Here is an 18,443-nt window from a genome sequence, read left to right as displayed (position 1 = left end):
CAATCTCATCCCACCTCCTTGACCTGTCCGTCTTCCCTGGACTGACCTATCCCATCCCTACCTCCCCACCTATACTCTCCTCTCCACCTATCTTCTTTTCTCTCCATCTTCGGTTCGCGTCTCCCTATTTATTCCAGAACCCTCACCCCATCCCCCTCTCTGATGAAGGGTCTAGGCCCGAAATGTCAGCTTTTGTGCTCCTGAGATGCTGCTGGGCCTGCTGTGTTCATCCAGCATCACATTTCATTATCTTGGATTCTCCAGCATCTGCAGTTCCCATTATCTCTGATGAAGGGTCTAGGCCCGAAACGTCAGCTTTTGTGCTCCTGAGATGCTGCTGGGCCTGCTGTGTTCATCCAGCCTCACATTTCATTATCTTGGATTCTCCAGCATCTGCAGCTCCCATTATCACTGATACAAGTTAACATTTTGTGTCTAGACCTTCAGAAATGAGGTAGAGGAAGGGGCTCTGAAATAAATAGAGAGAGGGGGAGGCGATAATAGAAGGTGGATAGTGGAGCAGATAGGTGGAGAAAAGATGCCAGGTCAAGGAAGAGGGGATGAAGCTAGTAAAGGTGCGTGTAGGTAGGGAGTTGAGATGGGAGTTTGTTAGTGAGGAAGGAGGGGCAGGTAGGCGGGAGGGAAGACGGACAGGTCAAGGAGGTAGGGACGAGAGTGGGGGCTGGTCTTGGGGTGAGGTCAGGAGTGGGGAGATTTTGAAGATTGTAAAGTCAACGTTAAGACCATTGAGCTGCAGAGTTTCCAGGTGGAGCCTGAGGTGCTGTACCTCCAGCCTTCAGGTGGCATTGTTGTGGCACTGGAGGCGACCCAGGATGGACGTCTTCCAAGGGGTGGGAGTGGGAGTTGAAGCGGTTCACGATAGGGAGGTGTTGTCATTTGTCACGAACCAAGCGTAGGTGCTCTACAAAGCGGCCTCCAAGCCTCCACTTGGTTTCCCCGATGTGGAGGTGGCCACATCAGCAAAAGCGGATACAATATACCACATTAAACAGATGTTCACCTGCACATCTGCTAATGTGGAAGGTTTTCTTGGGGCCTGCAACGGATGTGAGGGGGAAAGTGTAGGGGCAGGTGTAGCACCTCCTGTGGTTGCAGGGAAAGGTGCCGGGGGTGGTAGGGCTAGTGGGGAGTGTGGAGCAGATGAGGGAGTCACGGAGAGGGCAATACAGGCAGATGAGGGTGGGAAGGGAAATATATCCTTGGTAGTGGGGTCAGACTGCAGGTGGTGGAAGTGGCAGAGAATGATGCATTGAATCTGGAGATTGCTAGGGTGGTACGTGAGGGCAAGGGGAATTCTGTCTTTGTTGTTATTGCGGGGAGGGCGTGTGAGGCCTGAGGTGCTGGAAATGCAAGTGATGCGGTTGAGGGTGTTTTCAACCACTGTGGAGGGGAAATTGCAGTCTTTGAAAAATGAGGACATCTGGGATGTCCAGGAGTGGAATGCCTCATCTAGGGAGCAGATGCGGCGGAGGCGAAGGAATTGTGAATAGGGGATAGCATTCTCACAAGAAGGTGTGAGAGAAATTTGCACAGCATATCTTGTCCTTCATGAATTGGAATAAGGCCCTTATGTCAAGGTCTAGGTAGAGGTATTCTACGGACCTCCTTGTAGGAGTCCTCTATATCCACCGTATGAAGGAGCATGCTAAACCATCAAGCACTTACTTGGATAGTTATTGGGAGTCAAGGGCTACCTTTATATTCATAGTTGAGGCCTCTACTTCATTCCATGACTGATAGTGAGCACAGATACAGTACAGCTCCTTTTCTGACCAGGGAAATCAAGGAGCAGTTGGTATTCCTGCTAGAGATGAATTTCTGAAACCTGGATAGATCTGGGAGGGCCTTACAGCACAGTTGACACAAAGTGCACCCCCAAAATCCTAGCACGCTGTGCTCGGCACAACTGGAGCAGGCAAAGAAGGGATGAAATGGATGCTGAAGACCTGCAACAGAGGCAGCAGTCTTCTAGGAAGGAAAATGAGCAATACTAAGCAGGAGGAATATCACCTTCATCAAGATAGGGTGCTTCACCATCAGGTACAACAAACCAGACATGACTCAACTGATAGCCAGTTACTGTAGATGTGAGCTGGCTAAAAAGATCACTTATTGACTGTAAATATGTTACTGTTTGAAAGGCAAATGAGGCGTTGTCAGTTCCCAAGCAGCAAATGCATCATGGGAGGTTTACCTTCACAGGAGGAGAGAAAGAAGAGAGGCAGAGTAATACTGAGATAGAATTTTTTAGCTAGAGGAACAGATAGGTCTTTCTGTGGCCTTAGATGTGGCTCCAGAATGACGTGTGATTTCTCTTGTACCAGGGTCAATGATGTTGAAGATTGGAATAGAGAATAATATTTTAAAAAGCAGAATTAAATTAAAATTATGTCCATCTGAATGAACATAAGATTTACAAAAAACATTGAATGTACAAACTGCGATAAATGGGTATGAGTTAATGGCCACTATGGAGAGTAAAAGCAAAATACTCATATGGAAACCTGAAGCAAAGACAGTCAATGCTGGTGAAACTGAGCAGGTTTGGCAGCAGCTGTGGAGAGGGAAACACAGTTAGCATTTCACGTCCAGTAGGAAAAAGGCAAAAGGAAAAAGCACCTGGAAGGTCAGGATCATTCCTATGGATAGAGCAGAAGTGTTCTGCAAAGTGATTACTCAGTCTGCATTTGATCTCACTGATGGTGACTTAGAGACATACAAGATGATCAGAGGATTATATAGGGTGGACAGTGAGAACCTTTTTCCTCGGATGGAGATGGCTAGCACGAGGGGACATAGCTTTAAATTGAGGGGTGACAGATATAGGACAGACATCAGAGGTAGGTTCTTTACTCAGAGAGTAGTAAGGCCGTGGAATGCCCTGCCTGCAATGGTAGGAGACTCACCAACTTTAAGGGCATTTAAATGGTCATTGGATAAACCTATGGATGATAATGGAATAGTGTAGGTTAGACGGGCTTCAGATTGGTTTCACAGGTCAGCGCAACATCGAGGGCCAAAGGGCCTGTACTGCACTGTAATGTTGTATGTATGATGTAAAGGAGAACACATTTTGAGCAGCAAATAGTTTACAGCCTAATTATTTTTACCCACCCTCACCCTGGTCCCGTCATGACATGAGTTCCTTTCAACCCACCCTACCCATTCTCTCCTACACTTAGCTCTCAATATCACTTATGCAGCTTCTCTTCTGTCCTAGCTTACTATCAACAATACCCTGTCTGCCTACCCCTTTCGTATCTTTCTCTCTCTCTCAATTCTGCCGCTTCAAACACAACCCCCACCCACCCTCAGCCTAGTCTTCAGCATAAATGTCACATTTTCCTAGCCGTTTTCAGTTCTGATAAAGAATTACTGGACTTGATACATTAACTCCACTTTCTCCCCATAGATGCTGCCAGACCTGCTGAGTCTCTCCACCAATTTCCACTTTTATTTCAGATCTCCAACATCTGCAGTTCTTTGTTTTATTGATGAAGGTTTGGGGTGCCACCTAGATTGACAGGCTGAGCCTACAGTTCACTTGGCAAAGGGTTGCCTGCAGTGCCGTCTGCCCTCGTCCAAATGAAAATGTGCAATGGAAATGAAAAATTGTTGTCACCACACTGAGTATGCTGAATCAGTGAGTTTTTGGCTGAAGGTGCAGACTCATATATTATGCGAGGCCCTTCAAAGGGCAACTGCATCCATCAAGGACTTGCACCAATCAGGCATTCATACAGCACAGATTGAAAATCTAGGATTATAATTATAGAACTCTGCATATGAACTACCTGCAATGTCCAACTATGGTGGAGACAAATCCTGGCCACAAGCAATCTTGACCAGGTCACTGGTCAATAAAAATTGACTATAGTCATCTGTGAAGTTGAAGTAATCAGAATTGACCTCTAGCAGAATTCAGAAAGACAATCCAATGTCTCAGAGGATGCACCCGGGACTGCAGCTGATTTCCTCCCATTTTGAATTAAGTATCTGATAACCTACATTCCCTCTAAGTTGCAGCCACTCTGAGGTTCCATGGATGTCAAGTGTCATGTTGGCGCCATTCTGAGCATTGACTTCTGGTTTTGCAAGTCATTGCCATGCATGAACTTTAAGGACTATACACCAGAAAAAATATAGGGAATGTTGTTGAGAACAAGGTTTCATATGAAAAACTGCCTTTCATAGGTGAAGTGGGTATAGGAGAATAAGGATTCAGTAACTCTACCAAACCAACAATCTCCTACAATATTTGCATGACAGGGCTCATGCTGCATACTTCAGAATAAAGTCTGCAATGTCAAAGGACAATGTAGAGGTGTTCCACGGCCGTCTTTGTTTGAGTCCTCCATGCCCCACTCTCATGGGGTATTCCCATGACTATGCTGGACAATCATTTGTACATAGTATGAATGTTCGCTGATCACACGGCAAAGAATCTGTTCTGTTTTTAATGTTCTCCGACCACATTCATTGGAATGATTATCAAAAGATGCAGCCATAACAGATGTTATCATCACTCTGGCCACAGAAAATGAAGGTGCAGAGAAATTGAGGAGAGAGATGGACCAGAACCAATAGCAACCTCCAGCAGCAGCTGAATTACCTCCACATGGCCAAGTCACAACTGTAGGTCCCCTCAGTGTGCCAAGGCATTACAGGAGGCCCAATGTCCTTTGTCCTCTATACCACATCCTCTAGATGTGTGAGGCGCATTGAGGCTGTGGTCTGAGGATGTCTGCAACACTGTCACAAAACAATAACATCAGCTGGAGAAGTAACTGTGACCATCAAGATGACAGCCATGCTTTTTGTTGCATTTGGTCTCTTCCAAGGATTCACAGGGAATCTGCACATGAACTCTCAATTGTCTGCCCACAAATGCATTAAGACCGTAAATGGTGCGTTTTGTACCAGATCACAGCACTTCATCTCCCTTCCTTGTGACAAGTCAATGCTGTGCCAAGCCAATAGGCTTTGCCAATTTAGCTGGCTTCCCCAGTACAGACATCTATAGACTATGCACATATGAGGCTGTGAACACGATAAAATAATGTGACTGACTCCATTGGTAGAAAAGAGAGTTCCATTTGGTCAATGTACAGATTATCTGTGATCATCAGTATCTCATCTTAGGCCTGTGCTAGGCACACTGGGTGTTGTCATTATGCCAAATCCTTTAACTGCCAGGCTCCTGCTTAATTTTAAAGGATCAGGAGCCTTGTAAGGCTGGCTGCTGGGAGATAATGGATGTCCTCTGCAAACATGGTTACTTGTTTTTATTATAATTCCCTTACTGAGGCCAAGCACAAGTACAATGCAGACAATTCTTCCACCGGGGCCTTTGTGGAGCAAATTACTGTCCTTCTGAATGTGACGCTCTGATGCTTGGATCAAATTGGGAGTCACTGCTGCACACCGTACTACATTACCTTTCCATGCGGTGTTCTGCACAACTAGAACGGGAAAAGAGAGGATGTGCTGGATGCAGAAGAGCTGAGAAAGCAGCAGCAGTCTTCTGAGGAGGAAGGTGAGGACACTGAGTGAAAGGAATATCGCCTTCACCATTATAGAGTGGTGGTACAGAATCAGGAAACAAGCAAGACAGGATTTCATCGACTTTCACTTCCAATAGTTGTGAGCTGGGTGAAGTCATTATTCATTGACCTCAAATTTATTGTTGGTCATAAGGAAAGCAGTTTCTATTTATTCCCAGGTGCAAATGTAGCTTTTATTTTGCTGGTTCCTAAGATTTTGCTTCTCCCATTTATTTAGTAAAATGTTTAAATTGTCTTGAAGGCTTTTTAGCTTGTGAGGTTCACATTGTCATTGTGCAATGTCATCACTTTGTGTGGGTAAAGAGTAATATGGTATAGTGTTCAGGACAGTGGCTTCATTATTGCAGGGGCCATTTTTACAAAGTCAGTCAGTCAATCAGGCAAGTCATGACATTAGATGATACATTTATGAATGAGATACTTTATTTGTGATGAAATATCACTTTGTGCCACTATGCATCCTCAGAAACTTTTCTTTTCATTGTCCTCTCATTAGGTGTACTGCGAAGAGCAGTTCCTGCCTCTCAGCATTTGACCTGGTGCATGGCTGGGCTCTAAATCTCAAACTGGTGTTGCAAATCCTAGATGCTCCTGGCATTGGCGAGTACCTTTGTTGCTGCTAAACATGCAATAGTGAGTGTGGCACCATACAGGCATTGAGCGCACAACAGATAATTGCACTAACTCTCTGGAGTTAGAATGATGGGATTTCTTCTTGACTGTGTGATTCTATCAAGTCTGCACTGACAAAAACTACTCTAAATCTGCACTGCATTCTAGCACATGTCCCATACCCTTGAATGCTATGGCATTTCAAATGCTCATCCAAATACGTTTTAAAAGGTTGTGAGGTTTCCCTCCTCAACTACCTTCCCAGGCAGCGCATTCCAGATTCCCTCCATGAAATTCCTGAAATTCACTCTTGGGTGATTTGTTTTGGGATAACAATTTCAGCTCATTGTTTCATAGAGACTGATATAGGGACAAAGAAATTATATTCTATGCCTCTTGAGAGCCAAGGATTCTGTAATGCTTTATATCAGCTCTCTCAGCATATCCTCCCTTTACCAATATTAATGGACACACTCAGTCAGTTCCCTCTACCTCGACCGTCTTCTATTTTCTCTTAACTCTTTTCTACCAAAATTAATAATCTGAAGAAACTTGCAGGTTTTTGCAACCTTTTCCTCCCAAAATTCTCTTTATTCCCTTCTGCATCACCCAATTTCTCATTGTCTTACACCATGATGGGTGCCATTGTTTTCATTTTTTTATATATGCATTTAGGGAATGTGGGAGTCATTGGCTGGGCTAACATTTATTGCCCTTCCCTGGTTGATGTTGAAAGTAGTGGTGAGCTGCCTTATTGGACCACTGCATGTCTAATTAGTGTAGATATACACAAGATTTTGACCTAGCACCACTGAAGGAACAACAATATATTTTGAAGTCTGTATGGAGAGGCTTACAGGGAAATTTTCAGGTGATTCAGGGGGTCTTGTGGCATAGTAGTACTGTCCCCATGTCTGGGCAACAAGGTCTGGTTTCAAGCTCAATCAATCCCAGAGATCTGGCGCAACATGTCTCAACAGATTGGTTAAAAATAATTTACACCAAATGCTTTTACCTGAGAAATGTACATAGTAAGCAATATCTGAAGTGTAAACTTCAGAGCCAGGAGGCATTGATTCAAGTCCCACCTGCTCCAGAGGTATTTAATTACATCTCTGACCAGATTGGTAAGGAAGTATTTAAAATGATAATTGCTCCAGCCTGTGGCAGTTTGCTCCATTCAGTTACATTGGGAAATTATCTTGTGGTGTACAGGACTTTGCTGAGGCCCCTTTTGGTGTACTACATACAGTTCAGATTGCCCTGCTTTGGGAAGGATATTATTAAAATTAAAGAGGCTTCTGAAAAAAGATTTACAAGGACTTTGCCAGGACTGAAGGGTTTGAGTTATAAGGAGAGGTGAGATAGGCTGGGAGTTTTTTTTTTCCACTGAAGTGTAGGCAGTCCAGGGATGACCTTATAGAGGTTCATAAAATCATGAGGGGCATTGATAAGGTGAATAGCAAAGGACGTTTCCCTAGGGTAGGGGAGTTCAAAACCTAGAGGACATATTTTTTAAGGTGAGAGGAGAAAAATTTAAAAGGGACCTGACGGGAAAATTTTCACACAGAGAGGGGGTTGTATGTGGAATGAACTGCCAGAGAAAGTGGAGAATGTAGGCACAGTTGCATCATTTAAAAGGCTTTTGGATAATAAATGGATAGGAAAGATTTAGAGGGATATGGGCCAAATGCAGGCAAATGGGACTAGTTTATTTTGGGCAACTTGATCAGCATGAAGGTGCTGGGCTGACCGGTCTATTATTCATACTCTATGACTCTATGACAGTACTGCATGGAAGAAAACCTAATGTATTCTATCTTGATTAGAAAGGTTCATCAAATATGATGATGTCATTACTTAGTAATAGTGTAAAATAAATCAAAGTTACCATTTTAAATGCTTGAATTTCAACTTGATGAGCCAGTAATTGAGGTTAATTACTAGAGGAACTCCTGGTTTAACACTTCATTGGATCTTAATACAATTAGTGCTTCAAGTGCAATTGATGTGTAATTACAGTTTGGTTTTGTGGCTGAACTTGTCCTGGCCTCAAATTTTTAAAAGAATCACTTAAGCATTAGTGATAGATACATAAACGAATCAAGTACCATGAGGACACTTGCTGCTCAGTGACCAAATTACCACCTGTGAATGCAAATATTATTTGGGTTTTGTGGTTAGAATCTTTGACCACAAAAAAACACTTCCGTAGAACAGTGCTTCAAGTGCCAGTAACAAGGAAAGTTTCCATTTTGAAAGAAAACCCATATGTAAAATGCAAAAGAACAGCTATTGAAGTTAATTCTTCTCCAGGCGAAGTACTTACAAATTGGTCAATTAAAGGAAAATATGATTGAATTTCAGAGTTCGAGTAGACAGCTCAAAAAAACTGAAAACCAATTCATTCATGGGTGTAACTCAATAAAAAAGTGAATCTCAATTCTAGCTAACAATAAATAAACGTGAGGAAATGAAACACGTTTCCTCTCGTCCTTTTGCTTTTTGTTTGTATGTGTTTAATCACTAGTTTTGACTTTTAGATCTTGGCTGAACTAGTAAAGAAGCCTTCAACAAATTTGAGAGAAGAAAAAAAACTTCTTGGAACTTCCCCCCCACCTTCTTGCAGCACTATCCTCTGGTACTGAGAAAGCATATGTCATGTAAGGTCAAGAATAGGCTCAACTCAGATATTCCTTGTCTGGTCAAGAAGCCTGATGTGATTCATCATTTAGGTTATTCCAGTTCCCTCTCCCCATCCCCCTCTCTGATGAAGGGTCTAGGCCCGAAGCATCGGCTTTTGTGCTCCTGGGATGCTGCTTGGCCTGCTGTGTTCATCCAGCCTCACATTTTATTATCTTAAATAATCATAACCTAGTTATATTCTGCTAACTGGGTTGACAGGAAGTGAATAATTTTTTAATATGAAGTCGGTGTTGAAGTTCTGCTGGCTGAATCACACTGTTTTAACTACAAATGGCAAATGAATTGTGCCTACCCGGAGCAATTAATCAATTCATTATCATCCATCGTTTCATTCCTTGACATAAAGCTTGAGGAGATGGGAATGATCTCCTTGAAATTGAGTGAAAAGCATTTAAAAAGTCAGTACTAAGATTTCCACAGTAGTAGGGGAAACAGTAAATAAGGAGGATTAGGCCCGTCTCAGTGAACTGACTGTTAGCTAGCTTTACAGGATGGTTCACAGTTTCTTCTGTGCTAATTCAGAAGAATCTCCAATGTACAGCAACCCAACAGAGGCAGAGAAGGAAGAGGCAAGAGAAGTATAAGGAAGGTAAATGGGGGATCCCTATTTGATGAATATTAACTACATTTCATTGCCCCTAGCTCCCACCTCAAACAATGCCATTGATATGTAAACTGCAGGGTTCCCCATGCCCAGAGGATCATGATAATGCGGCCTAGGAAATAGGATGGGGACTGGCAAGCATGGTTGCAGTCTCAAATCCCAAAAAAGATTGCAAAAATTATTTAGAGTAGCTTCCTTGGCAAATAGCCCTTGAAAGCTCAGCAAGGGTGCTTTTGAGTGATATTGGTGAGGTAATCCCAGGCAGCTACCATCTCTGTCTAACCTAACTATATACGAGGCAGACAAAGCATGGTTGATACAGAATAGGTTGTTGGACAGACACTATCTACCGGACTACCAGCATCATATCTTCTATCATTATGAACAGTTAGGTATTCAACATGTAGCCCCTGATGACTGCTAACCGAAAAAAATTCAGATCTGGGATTTTAAAATTCTCACTCACCTTTGAACATGAAGGGCGTAATATGTTTCCAGAAATGTCTGTTTCCCTGCTATCCATGTACACATCATTTTACTATGTCTCCATATGCAGATCAGATCTTTTGGCTGATCTGGTGGATCTAACAACGACAATCACAGCAAAATTGAAATCTATACATGATTTGAGATAACAATATTAATTATTTATCTTATCCTTCCATGGCTTTTGTTTTTTGGATCCTAAGGTTTAAGTTATTACATTAAGTTGTGAAAAGACATTAATTTTTCATAATTAGCCATATAATTACATACATAAGTAAGACACTCTAAAGATGGTAAATGACGTTTTGCAGAATGTAGGACTTTAATCTACATTTAGACCGGAAATATAAGACGGGTGAGGATCGATAATGAGTTTGTGGAATGTTTTCAGGTTTTCTTCGAACAAAACTTTCTGGAGGCAACCAGAGATATGGCTATATTAGAACTGGTATTTTACAGCAAGTATGGATTAATAAATTATGTAGCTGCGAAGGCACTCTTGGGTAGTAATGACCATGGCATGATCAATTTTTACATTTAGTTTGAGGGAGAAGAGTGGCAACAAAATAATTATTTTAAACTTAAGTACGGGCAATTATGAAAAGCACATAACTAATGGGCATATTAGGTGGTTAAAGGATGTCAATCATAATGCAGTGGCAGACGTTTGACAGGATATTTCGGAATGTACAGAATAAACATATTCCAAAGGAAAACAAAATCCAAAGGAAAGACCTAACATGGGAGTTCACTAAAAAGTTAAAAATGGTATTAAATTTTAAATGGAAAGGCTAATAATTGCACAACAATGATAATGGTTCAGAAAATTGGAAAGAATATTTCTTAAAGAAAGCAAATCTTGAGGAAATAAATTAGGTAAGAAAATTTAGAGTAAAAGAGAAAGCTAGGTATGGCCATGCATTATATGGGAAGAAAGTGCCAGTCATACACCTCCAATCCAGAAGCTATCACAAAATGTATGAATGTATAAAATTGCAGGATGAAGACAAAATGACAAAATAGCCTGACTGATTGTTTGCTGATCACATGTACTTAGGCTTGTTTCTCGCTTAAGTGTTTTCCTTAAACTTTCTTTTATCTTGTATCAACACCCCCCCCCCCCGCCGCCACCACACACACACACACACACACACACACACACACACACACACACACACACACACACAGGACATTTCTTCCCTTCTGCTATTGACGCTGACAACTTTTTAAACACTGTAGCCAAAACAATCCACGGCATATTGTTAAGCAGGATCCTTAACTTGAGTCTTAGTGCCAAACACAGTCTTGAATTCCCCTTTTTACTACTTCAAAAAGGAATATTGCATTGCACAACTCAACAATATATGCAGCACTTGATTCTTAAGTTGCAAAGTGTTCCTGATATTCAGTTAAAACAGTTTGACTTTACAGTTGTCAACTACATTTTTAAATGAGTTTCAGTACCAGGTGAATGGAAAATATGATTGAAACAAATCAAAAAATTACATTTTCTCACCTTCATTTCATTCATAATAAAAGATTTGAACTTTTCTTCTATTTACTTCCAAATTTCTTAAACTATTTTAGTGCAATCACATTGTTGATAATACATCAGTTATTAGATTTTCTTTTTCTGTAATGTGAATAATTTTGGCATTGAATGGTTGACTCAGTAACCTCTTTTGAATCTATCTTGTATTCAAGTCTTAAATTTCTCCAGAAAAGCTATAGCAGATTACAGACATTATATATTAGTGTTTCATTGCAACTGTGATAGTCATAGACTTCAAAATGTTGAATGGCCAGCACTAATTCCAAAGTCTCCTTTTAGAGAACGTTTTCTAATATTGGTTTAATTTCTTAGAAAAGTATCCACTATATTATCTATTCTAAATTTATCTTCTTGCAAAAGGTCTACGCTTACTACCAAGTAATTATCATCAATTGATGTGTTAAAATGTTTCACTAAATTTCGAAGGCGAAATGTCAGGTGTCGTTCCTCCAACCCAACCTTCCGATTGCCATCCATTTTAATTCCCCCTCCCACTCCACTGATAATATGTCCATCCTTGGCCTCCTCCACTATCAGTCTGAGGCCAGATGTAAAGAGGAGGAACAACACCCGATATTTTGCTTTGGAAATTTACAGCCCAATGGTGTTAATACTACTTCACCAGCTTCAAAATTCCTCCACCCCCAACCTTAACTCATGTCCAGCTCTCCCCCTCCTGACCTGACCTGTCCATCTTTCTACTCACCTATCCGCTCCACCCTTCCCACGGATCAATCACAATAACCCCTATCTGCATCCACCTATCACCATTTCTCCTACCCTTTCCCCAGCTCTCGTCCCCCATTTATTTTGTGGGGTCCCCTCCTCCTTCCCAGTGCTGAAGAAGGGTTTCAGCCTCAAATGTTGACTTACCTGCTCCTCTGATGCTGTCTGAACTGCTGTGTTTCTCCAGCCTCACATCTAATAGACTCTGGCTTCCAGTATCTGCAATTCTGGTTGCCCCATACATCCAGATCATATCTTATCAATACAGTACATCTTTCTGTATATCTTAAGACTTCCTTCATCTTATAAAAGTAAACTTAGTAGAATTTGCCCTTGTCCTTTCTGTAAATTTGAAAATACATTGACTAACTATCCCAGTATTTCAGTACTGGCTACTCAAGTTGTAGGAGGTTTACTTTGTGAACTGCCCACTTCTCCTTCTGTCTGATTATGACTGTTGCTGTCATTTTCTTGCCACTCTTGTTTTTATCTTTCTCCCTATCGTAATGTTAGTTTAAGAAGTTCACATGATAAATCAATTCTTCTTCCTGCAATCAGGAGTGACTACCAGAGAAATCATTTTTATGAAACCTCCTGGCTATATGGTACACTGAGTTTCATTTTCAGAATTTCAGTTTGTACAGGTAATAACAATAAAACTTTGTCTCCTGTTTGAAATGTTCTGGTTGTAGTATGTTTATTTGCCCACTCTTTCATCTTTCCTGATGAAGTATTTAAATCCTCCAGTGTTATTTTCCATGGAGCTGAGAATCACTCAAGAAATATGGCCACATAATCCAACATTGAGGTTTTGCCCTTTTCATTTAAGAACTTCTGCTTAACCAATTTCAGTGGACTTCTTATCTCGTGACTATGCATCAATTCAAATAGACTATAATAAATTCATTTGGGGAATCTCTGGTAGTGAAGAATAAGAAATCTAATTGTTTTCTCAATCTTCACTAACTTGAAAGAGTGCTTTGAAGAAGTGATGAAGAAGATTGATGATGGTAGAGTGGTGGTTGTTGTCTGTATGGACTTCAGCAAGACATTCAACATAGTTTTGCACAGTAGACTAGTTAGCCAGGTTATAGCACATGGAATACATGGAGATCTAGCCATTTGGATACAAAATTGGCTTGAAGGTAGGAACAGAAAATGACGGTGGAGGATTGTTTTTTGGCTAGAGGTCTGTGACAAGTGGTATGCCGCAAGAATCAGTGCTGGGTCCACTGCTTTCTGTCATTTATATAAATGATTTGGATGTGAATATTGGAGGTATGGTTAGAAGTTTGCAGATGATACAAAAAATTGGTGGTGCAGTGGACAGCAAAGAAGGTTATCTCAGAGTACAATGGGACCTGAGCCAGATGGCCCAGGAGTGGCAGATGGCATTTAATTCAGATAAATGTGATGTGAGGTGATGCATCTTGGTAAGACAAAGCAGGGCAGAACTAATACACTTAATGGTAAATTCCTCGAGAGTGTTGCCAAACAATGAGACCTTGACTGCAGGTGCATAGTTCCTTGAAAGTGGAGTCACAAGTAGACAGGGTAGTGAAGACAGCATTTGGAAAGCTTGCCCTTATTGGTCAGTGCATTGAGTACAGGAATTGGGATGTCATGTTACAGCTGTACAGGACATTGATTAGGCCATTTTTGGAATACTGCTTGCAATTCTGGTCTCCCTGCTATTGGAAAGAATTGAGACTTGAAAGAATTCAGAAAAGATTTACAAAGATATTGCCAGGCTTGGCCAGTTTGAGCGATAGGGAGGGGCTGAATACGCTGCGGCTATTTTCCCTGGAACACTGGAGGCTGAGGGGGTCCTTATAGAGGTTTATAAAGTCACGAAAGGCTTGGATATGGTGAATAGCCAAGGTCTTTTCCACAGGGTGGAGGAGTCCAAAGCTAAAGGGCATAGGTTTAAGGTGAGACAGAAAGGATTCAAAGGGGACCAAAGGGGCAACTTTTTCATGCAGAGGGTGGTGTGTGTATGGAATGAACACAGGAGGTGATGAAGGCTGGTACAATTACAACGTTTAAAAGGCGTCTATATGGGAACATGAGTAAGAAGGCTTTTGAGAGCTGTGGGCCAAATGCTAGAAAATAGGACTAAATTAATTTAAGATATCTGGTTGGCATGGACAAGTTAGACTGGAGGGTCTGTTTCTTTTCTGTATATCTCTATGACTCTGTAACTGTGGTATTTGTGACAATATGCCTTAACTATGGTTTTGAGACTTGATGGTATCTCTCTGAAGTTCTCTGCATTTGTGGATAATAGGTAGTAGACGTCAACTGTTTTATATCCAGATTTCTGATTATGACCTTAAAACTTTTAAGGCAAAGTTAGAACCTTGGTCTAACAGTCTTTTAATCATTATGGACTGCCAATTGAAATACAGATTTGATTTTCCACTGCTATCTTAGCTGCAATTGTACGTAAAGGACCAATTTTTGAAAATCAGGTGGTCATCTCCATAACTGTAATGGTATACTGTTGTCCAGTTTTGTTTTCAGCAATGGTTCTCCATAATCTACCAACCCCGACTGAATGTTTCTTCAAATTTGGAATGGGCATTAAAGTTAGTAGTTTGATTGCATTTTGATGTTCTTATGTTGATATGTGTGGCATGTTTTATCAAAACGCACTATGTCTTTATGAAGTCTTCACCAGGTAAAGTGCCTGTTTATTGATGATTGACTTTTTCCAAATTCCTATGTGTCCTGCTAAAGGAATTTCATGATGGCTCAATATATTTGGTTAGTACCACTGTCTGTTGGACAACTGTTCATTCCTTATCTGCGGGTGAATGGGGATGTCTCTACTTCCTCAATCTGCTTTGAATATAGTAGCACCCCATAAAATCTTTAGTCTCAGCTTTCTGTGTTACCTTGCTTATCTCTGAGATTGCTTTCTGTACCTCATTTAACAATAACATACTAAAACAGTTCTTTTAAATCAGCTCCATCCTTAAAGGATGTTTCTGCTAGTCTAACAGCTGCTTGTGGTATTACTTTGACCTCTACCGATAGACTTTGTTGAGCTGTTCCTCTGGCCAGCACAAACCACTTGTTCCTGTGATTGTTCTATCTCTAACTTTATTTAGGCTTTCTATGATTACAACAAAGCTTTAACATAATGTCATCAAATCATTACCCAGGAGTAATTCAACTCTGTCTGTAAATAATTTCTTAACAGCTATTACACCGGTTCCAGACAACAAGTCATACTACCATTACATTCTGGACAACAGAATTGGGATATACTCTCTATTTATCCCATTTGTTACATCGGTTTTCCTTTCATTTGCTGAAAGATAACCTGTATATTTCTTCAGTAAAATTACCACTTTTCCTGACTGACTACTACTCAGGACATAGAGATTTATATCAAATTTCATCAGTAAGAAAAAAAACTCTTTATTGTGACACACCTAACTTCAACAGCAGCTGTGGGAAGGTTTTCTAATTTACCACTATACCATTGGGACATGTGATTGGGATGAAGTGATCAAATATATGGTTGCTAAATTTGTTGATAACACAAAGATAAGTAGGAATGCATGTTGTGAAGAGGACTCAAGAGGGCTACAAATGGACTTAAATGGTTAAAGTGAGTGGATGAAGATCTGGCAAATGGAAATATAATTTTGCAAAATGTGAAATTGTCCATTTTGGCAAAGAATTAAAGTATAGTATATTGTTTAAATAGTGACAGATAAAGAGTGATTTAACATCATAACATGAATCGTAAAATGCAGATACAGCAAGTAATTAGGGAAGCTAAGGATATTGTTGCTTTTTGAAAGGTAAATTGAATATGAAAATAGGAAGATTATGCTTCAGTTTGATAGGACATTGGTGAGATCACAACTAGAGTATTGTGTACAGTATCGGCCTCCTTATTAAATGAAGGAGGCAGTTCAGAGAAGGTTTACTGGACTAATTCTGGAATGGGGGATTGTCTTATCAGGAAAAGTTGGATTGGGTTGAGTTTAGAAGAATGAGGCAATTTGATTATAACATGCAAAGTGTTGAGCGGCCTTGACAGGATAAATGTTGAAAGAATGTTTCCATATGTGGAAAAATCTAAAACTACGGGTCACTGTTTCAAAATAAGGGTTACTCATTTAAGATGTAATAAAGACAAAAAGCATTCTGAGTGTTGAGAGTCTTTGGAACCGTCTTTTTCAAAAAGTGGTTGAAGCAGAGTTCTTCAATATCTTAATGCAAAGGTAGATAAAGTCTTCATAAGCAAGGGGATGGATAAGGCAGGCCGCTGCAGTGGGCAGAAATATGGAGTAATTGGATTAGCTGTAGTTTTATTGAATGGAAGAAGAGGCAAAAAGGGCCAAGTGGCGTAATCCTACACCTAATTTACACGTTCTTATCTGTGTGAAAACATATCAATAGAAGATTTAGAAACAAGAGTAGGCCTTTCAAACCTCGTGTTTGCTCTGACTTTCAAAAAAAAATCACGGTCAATTTGATTGTGGCTTCATTTTAATTTCCTGCCTTTCACCCATTATCTTTGATTCCCTTGTTAATCAAGGATCTATCCAACTTGAACACCTGAATGACAGATCCAACTGCTCCGCAAGGAAGAGGTTTCCACTTACAAATAACCTGCTGATAGAATATTATCCTCCTCTTAGACAACATAGAAGATCCCTAACTTCTTAAAAGTGCATTCCCTGATATTAGATTATCTCAAGGAGAAACATCCTCTCAGCAGCCACCTGTCAAGTCACCCCAGCATCTTAATGAGAGATCCCCTCTGTATTGCTGTTGCTGTGCTGTAACATAAATCAAACAGAGGTACTCTTCAGGAGGCTCTTCTTGACCTGCAGTACACTTTTGGTATTATGATTATTATGAAGTTGTTCTAGCATTGTCAAAATCCACAGACAGCAATTGAAGATCAGAATCAGATGCAGAAATATTTGTACTTCAAGTGACTGTGCAATATAAAGGAAGCCAAAAAAATTCCAATGTTTCAGCCAAAACCTGTATACCTGCAATTTTCTCACTAATTTCACACTGTTGGAATTTGTTATTTTTAAACAACAGTGAAGAAATAGAGTAAATTATCAGGAAACTTTCTTTGGTGATTTATTACGATCAAGAGCTAATTTCAACTTGACCCATCCAGTGAAAGTGGAATTAAAGTCATTTATTATCACTGACCTACCAATGTTTACTGGTGGTTTCAGCGGTAGTTTGGGAGACTGATCATTATGTTGGAGGTTCATTACAGTAGAGAGCTCAGGCTTCTAAGGTTTACTTGGTATCTTGCAGAAAATAAAAACATGAATTAACTTTGGGCACTGGGAGGAGGAGTATTTCTCTGGGTCCCAGCTGCTTGTTGATGTTGGGGGCACCCACCACAACTGGCCTCCTCTCAGGCCTATTTATTGCAGTGCAGGTTTCCGGGTCTTGAATTGACCTAACAGTAGTAAGCTACAGCAAGATGCCTATTCAGCTGACAGCATGGTAAAAAGGCACAGCCTTTAAAATGAACAGGCCTCCCACTGGCAGGAACAGGCTGTTTTCTGCCTACTGTCTTCCCATTCCATTCTTGGAGTTAAAGTTTATCATTTCCTCCTGCATTCACTGTCCTGTTCTGGCTCAGATTCTTCCTGTCATATTGTGCAAGGCCTTCTACTTGCTGGCCCAAGTGCCTGGTTGAATCAAGTGCAAGTACATTATTAAATTCTAGTCAGGGTCCTAAGACTTAAATTTGCCAATCTCTGTAGTGCTCCTGAAAACATCATTTCAGACAGATGAGTTGTCTGGTGTTTCGTGATGGAACCACATGAAATAGGGTAGTTTTTTTGGGATAAATACTTACAACCAGGTTGAAGACTTGCTACACACACCAACTCTTTCGCCCCATCTACACACTCAATGTAGCAGTAAATTGTGGAGTCTTGGGTTGTGACATTGATCATCCAATGATGCGCAGCAGTTTTATTAAAGCGCTCCATTTGTATTGGTTTTTCATTTCGATATAATTCAAATTCATTGATGTCACAGTTCTGTTCTATAGATATACAGGTGATTGAAATGTTTGATCCCACCAGGAAAACTGGAGCTGGCTTTACCAGGACTTTGCCAGGACACTGTATAACAGAAAGACCTGAAAGTAAAATAGATACCATTGAAA

General features: G+C 40.6%; 1 protein-coding gene across 1 annotated transcript in view; it reads right to left on the bottom strand.

The window, feature by feature from the left end:
* LOC125456518 (interleukin-23 receptor-like) overlaps nucleotides 1-18,443 on the bottom strand; it is a 120,137-nt gene that overhangs the window by 87,778 nt on the left and 13,916 nt on the right. The window contains exons 3-4 of the mRNA XM_048539697.2: nucleotides 18,129-18,416; nucleotides 9,974-10,091 (exon numbers count right to left, since the gene is read on the bottom strand). Coding sequence (XP_048395654.1) covers nucleotides 9,974-10,091; nucleotides 18,129-18,416 — 406 coding nt within the window. The remainder of the gene's footprint in view (nucleotides 1-9,973; nucleotides 10,092-18,128; nucleotides 18,417-18,443) is intronic.

Source organism: Stegostoma tigrinum, chromosome 8, assembly GCF_030684315.1.
Source record: "Stegostoma tigrinum isolate sSteTig4 chromosome 8, sSteTig4.hap1, whole genome shotgun sequence".
NCBI classification, from domain to species: domain Eukaryota; kingdom Metazoa; phylum Chordata; class Chondrichthyes; order Orectolobiformes; family Stegostomatidae; genus Stegostoma; species Stegostoma tigrinum.
The sequence above is the reverse complement of the archived record's forward strand: the minus strand, read 5'-3'. Positions and strand labels throughout refer to the sequence as shown.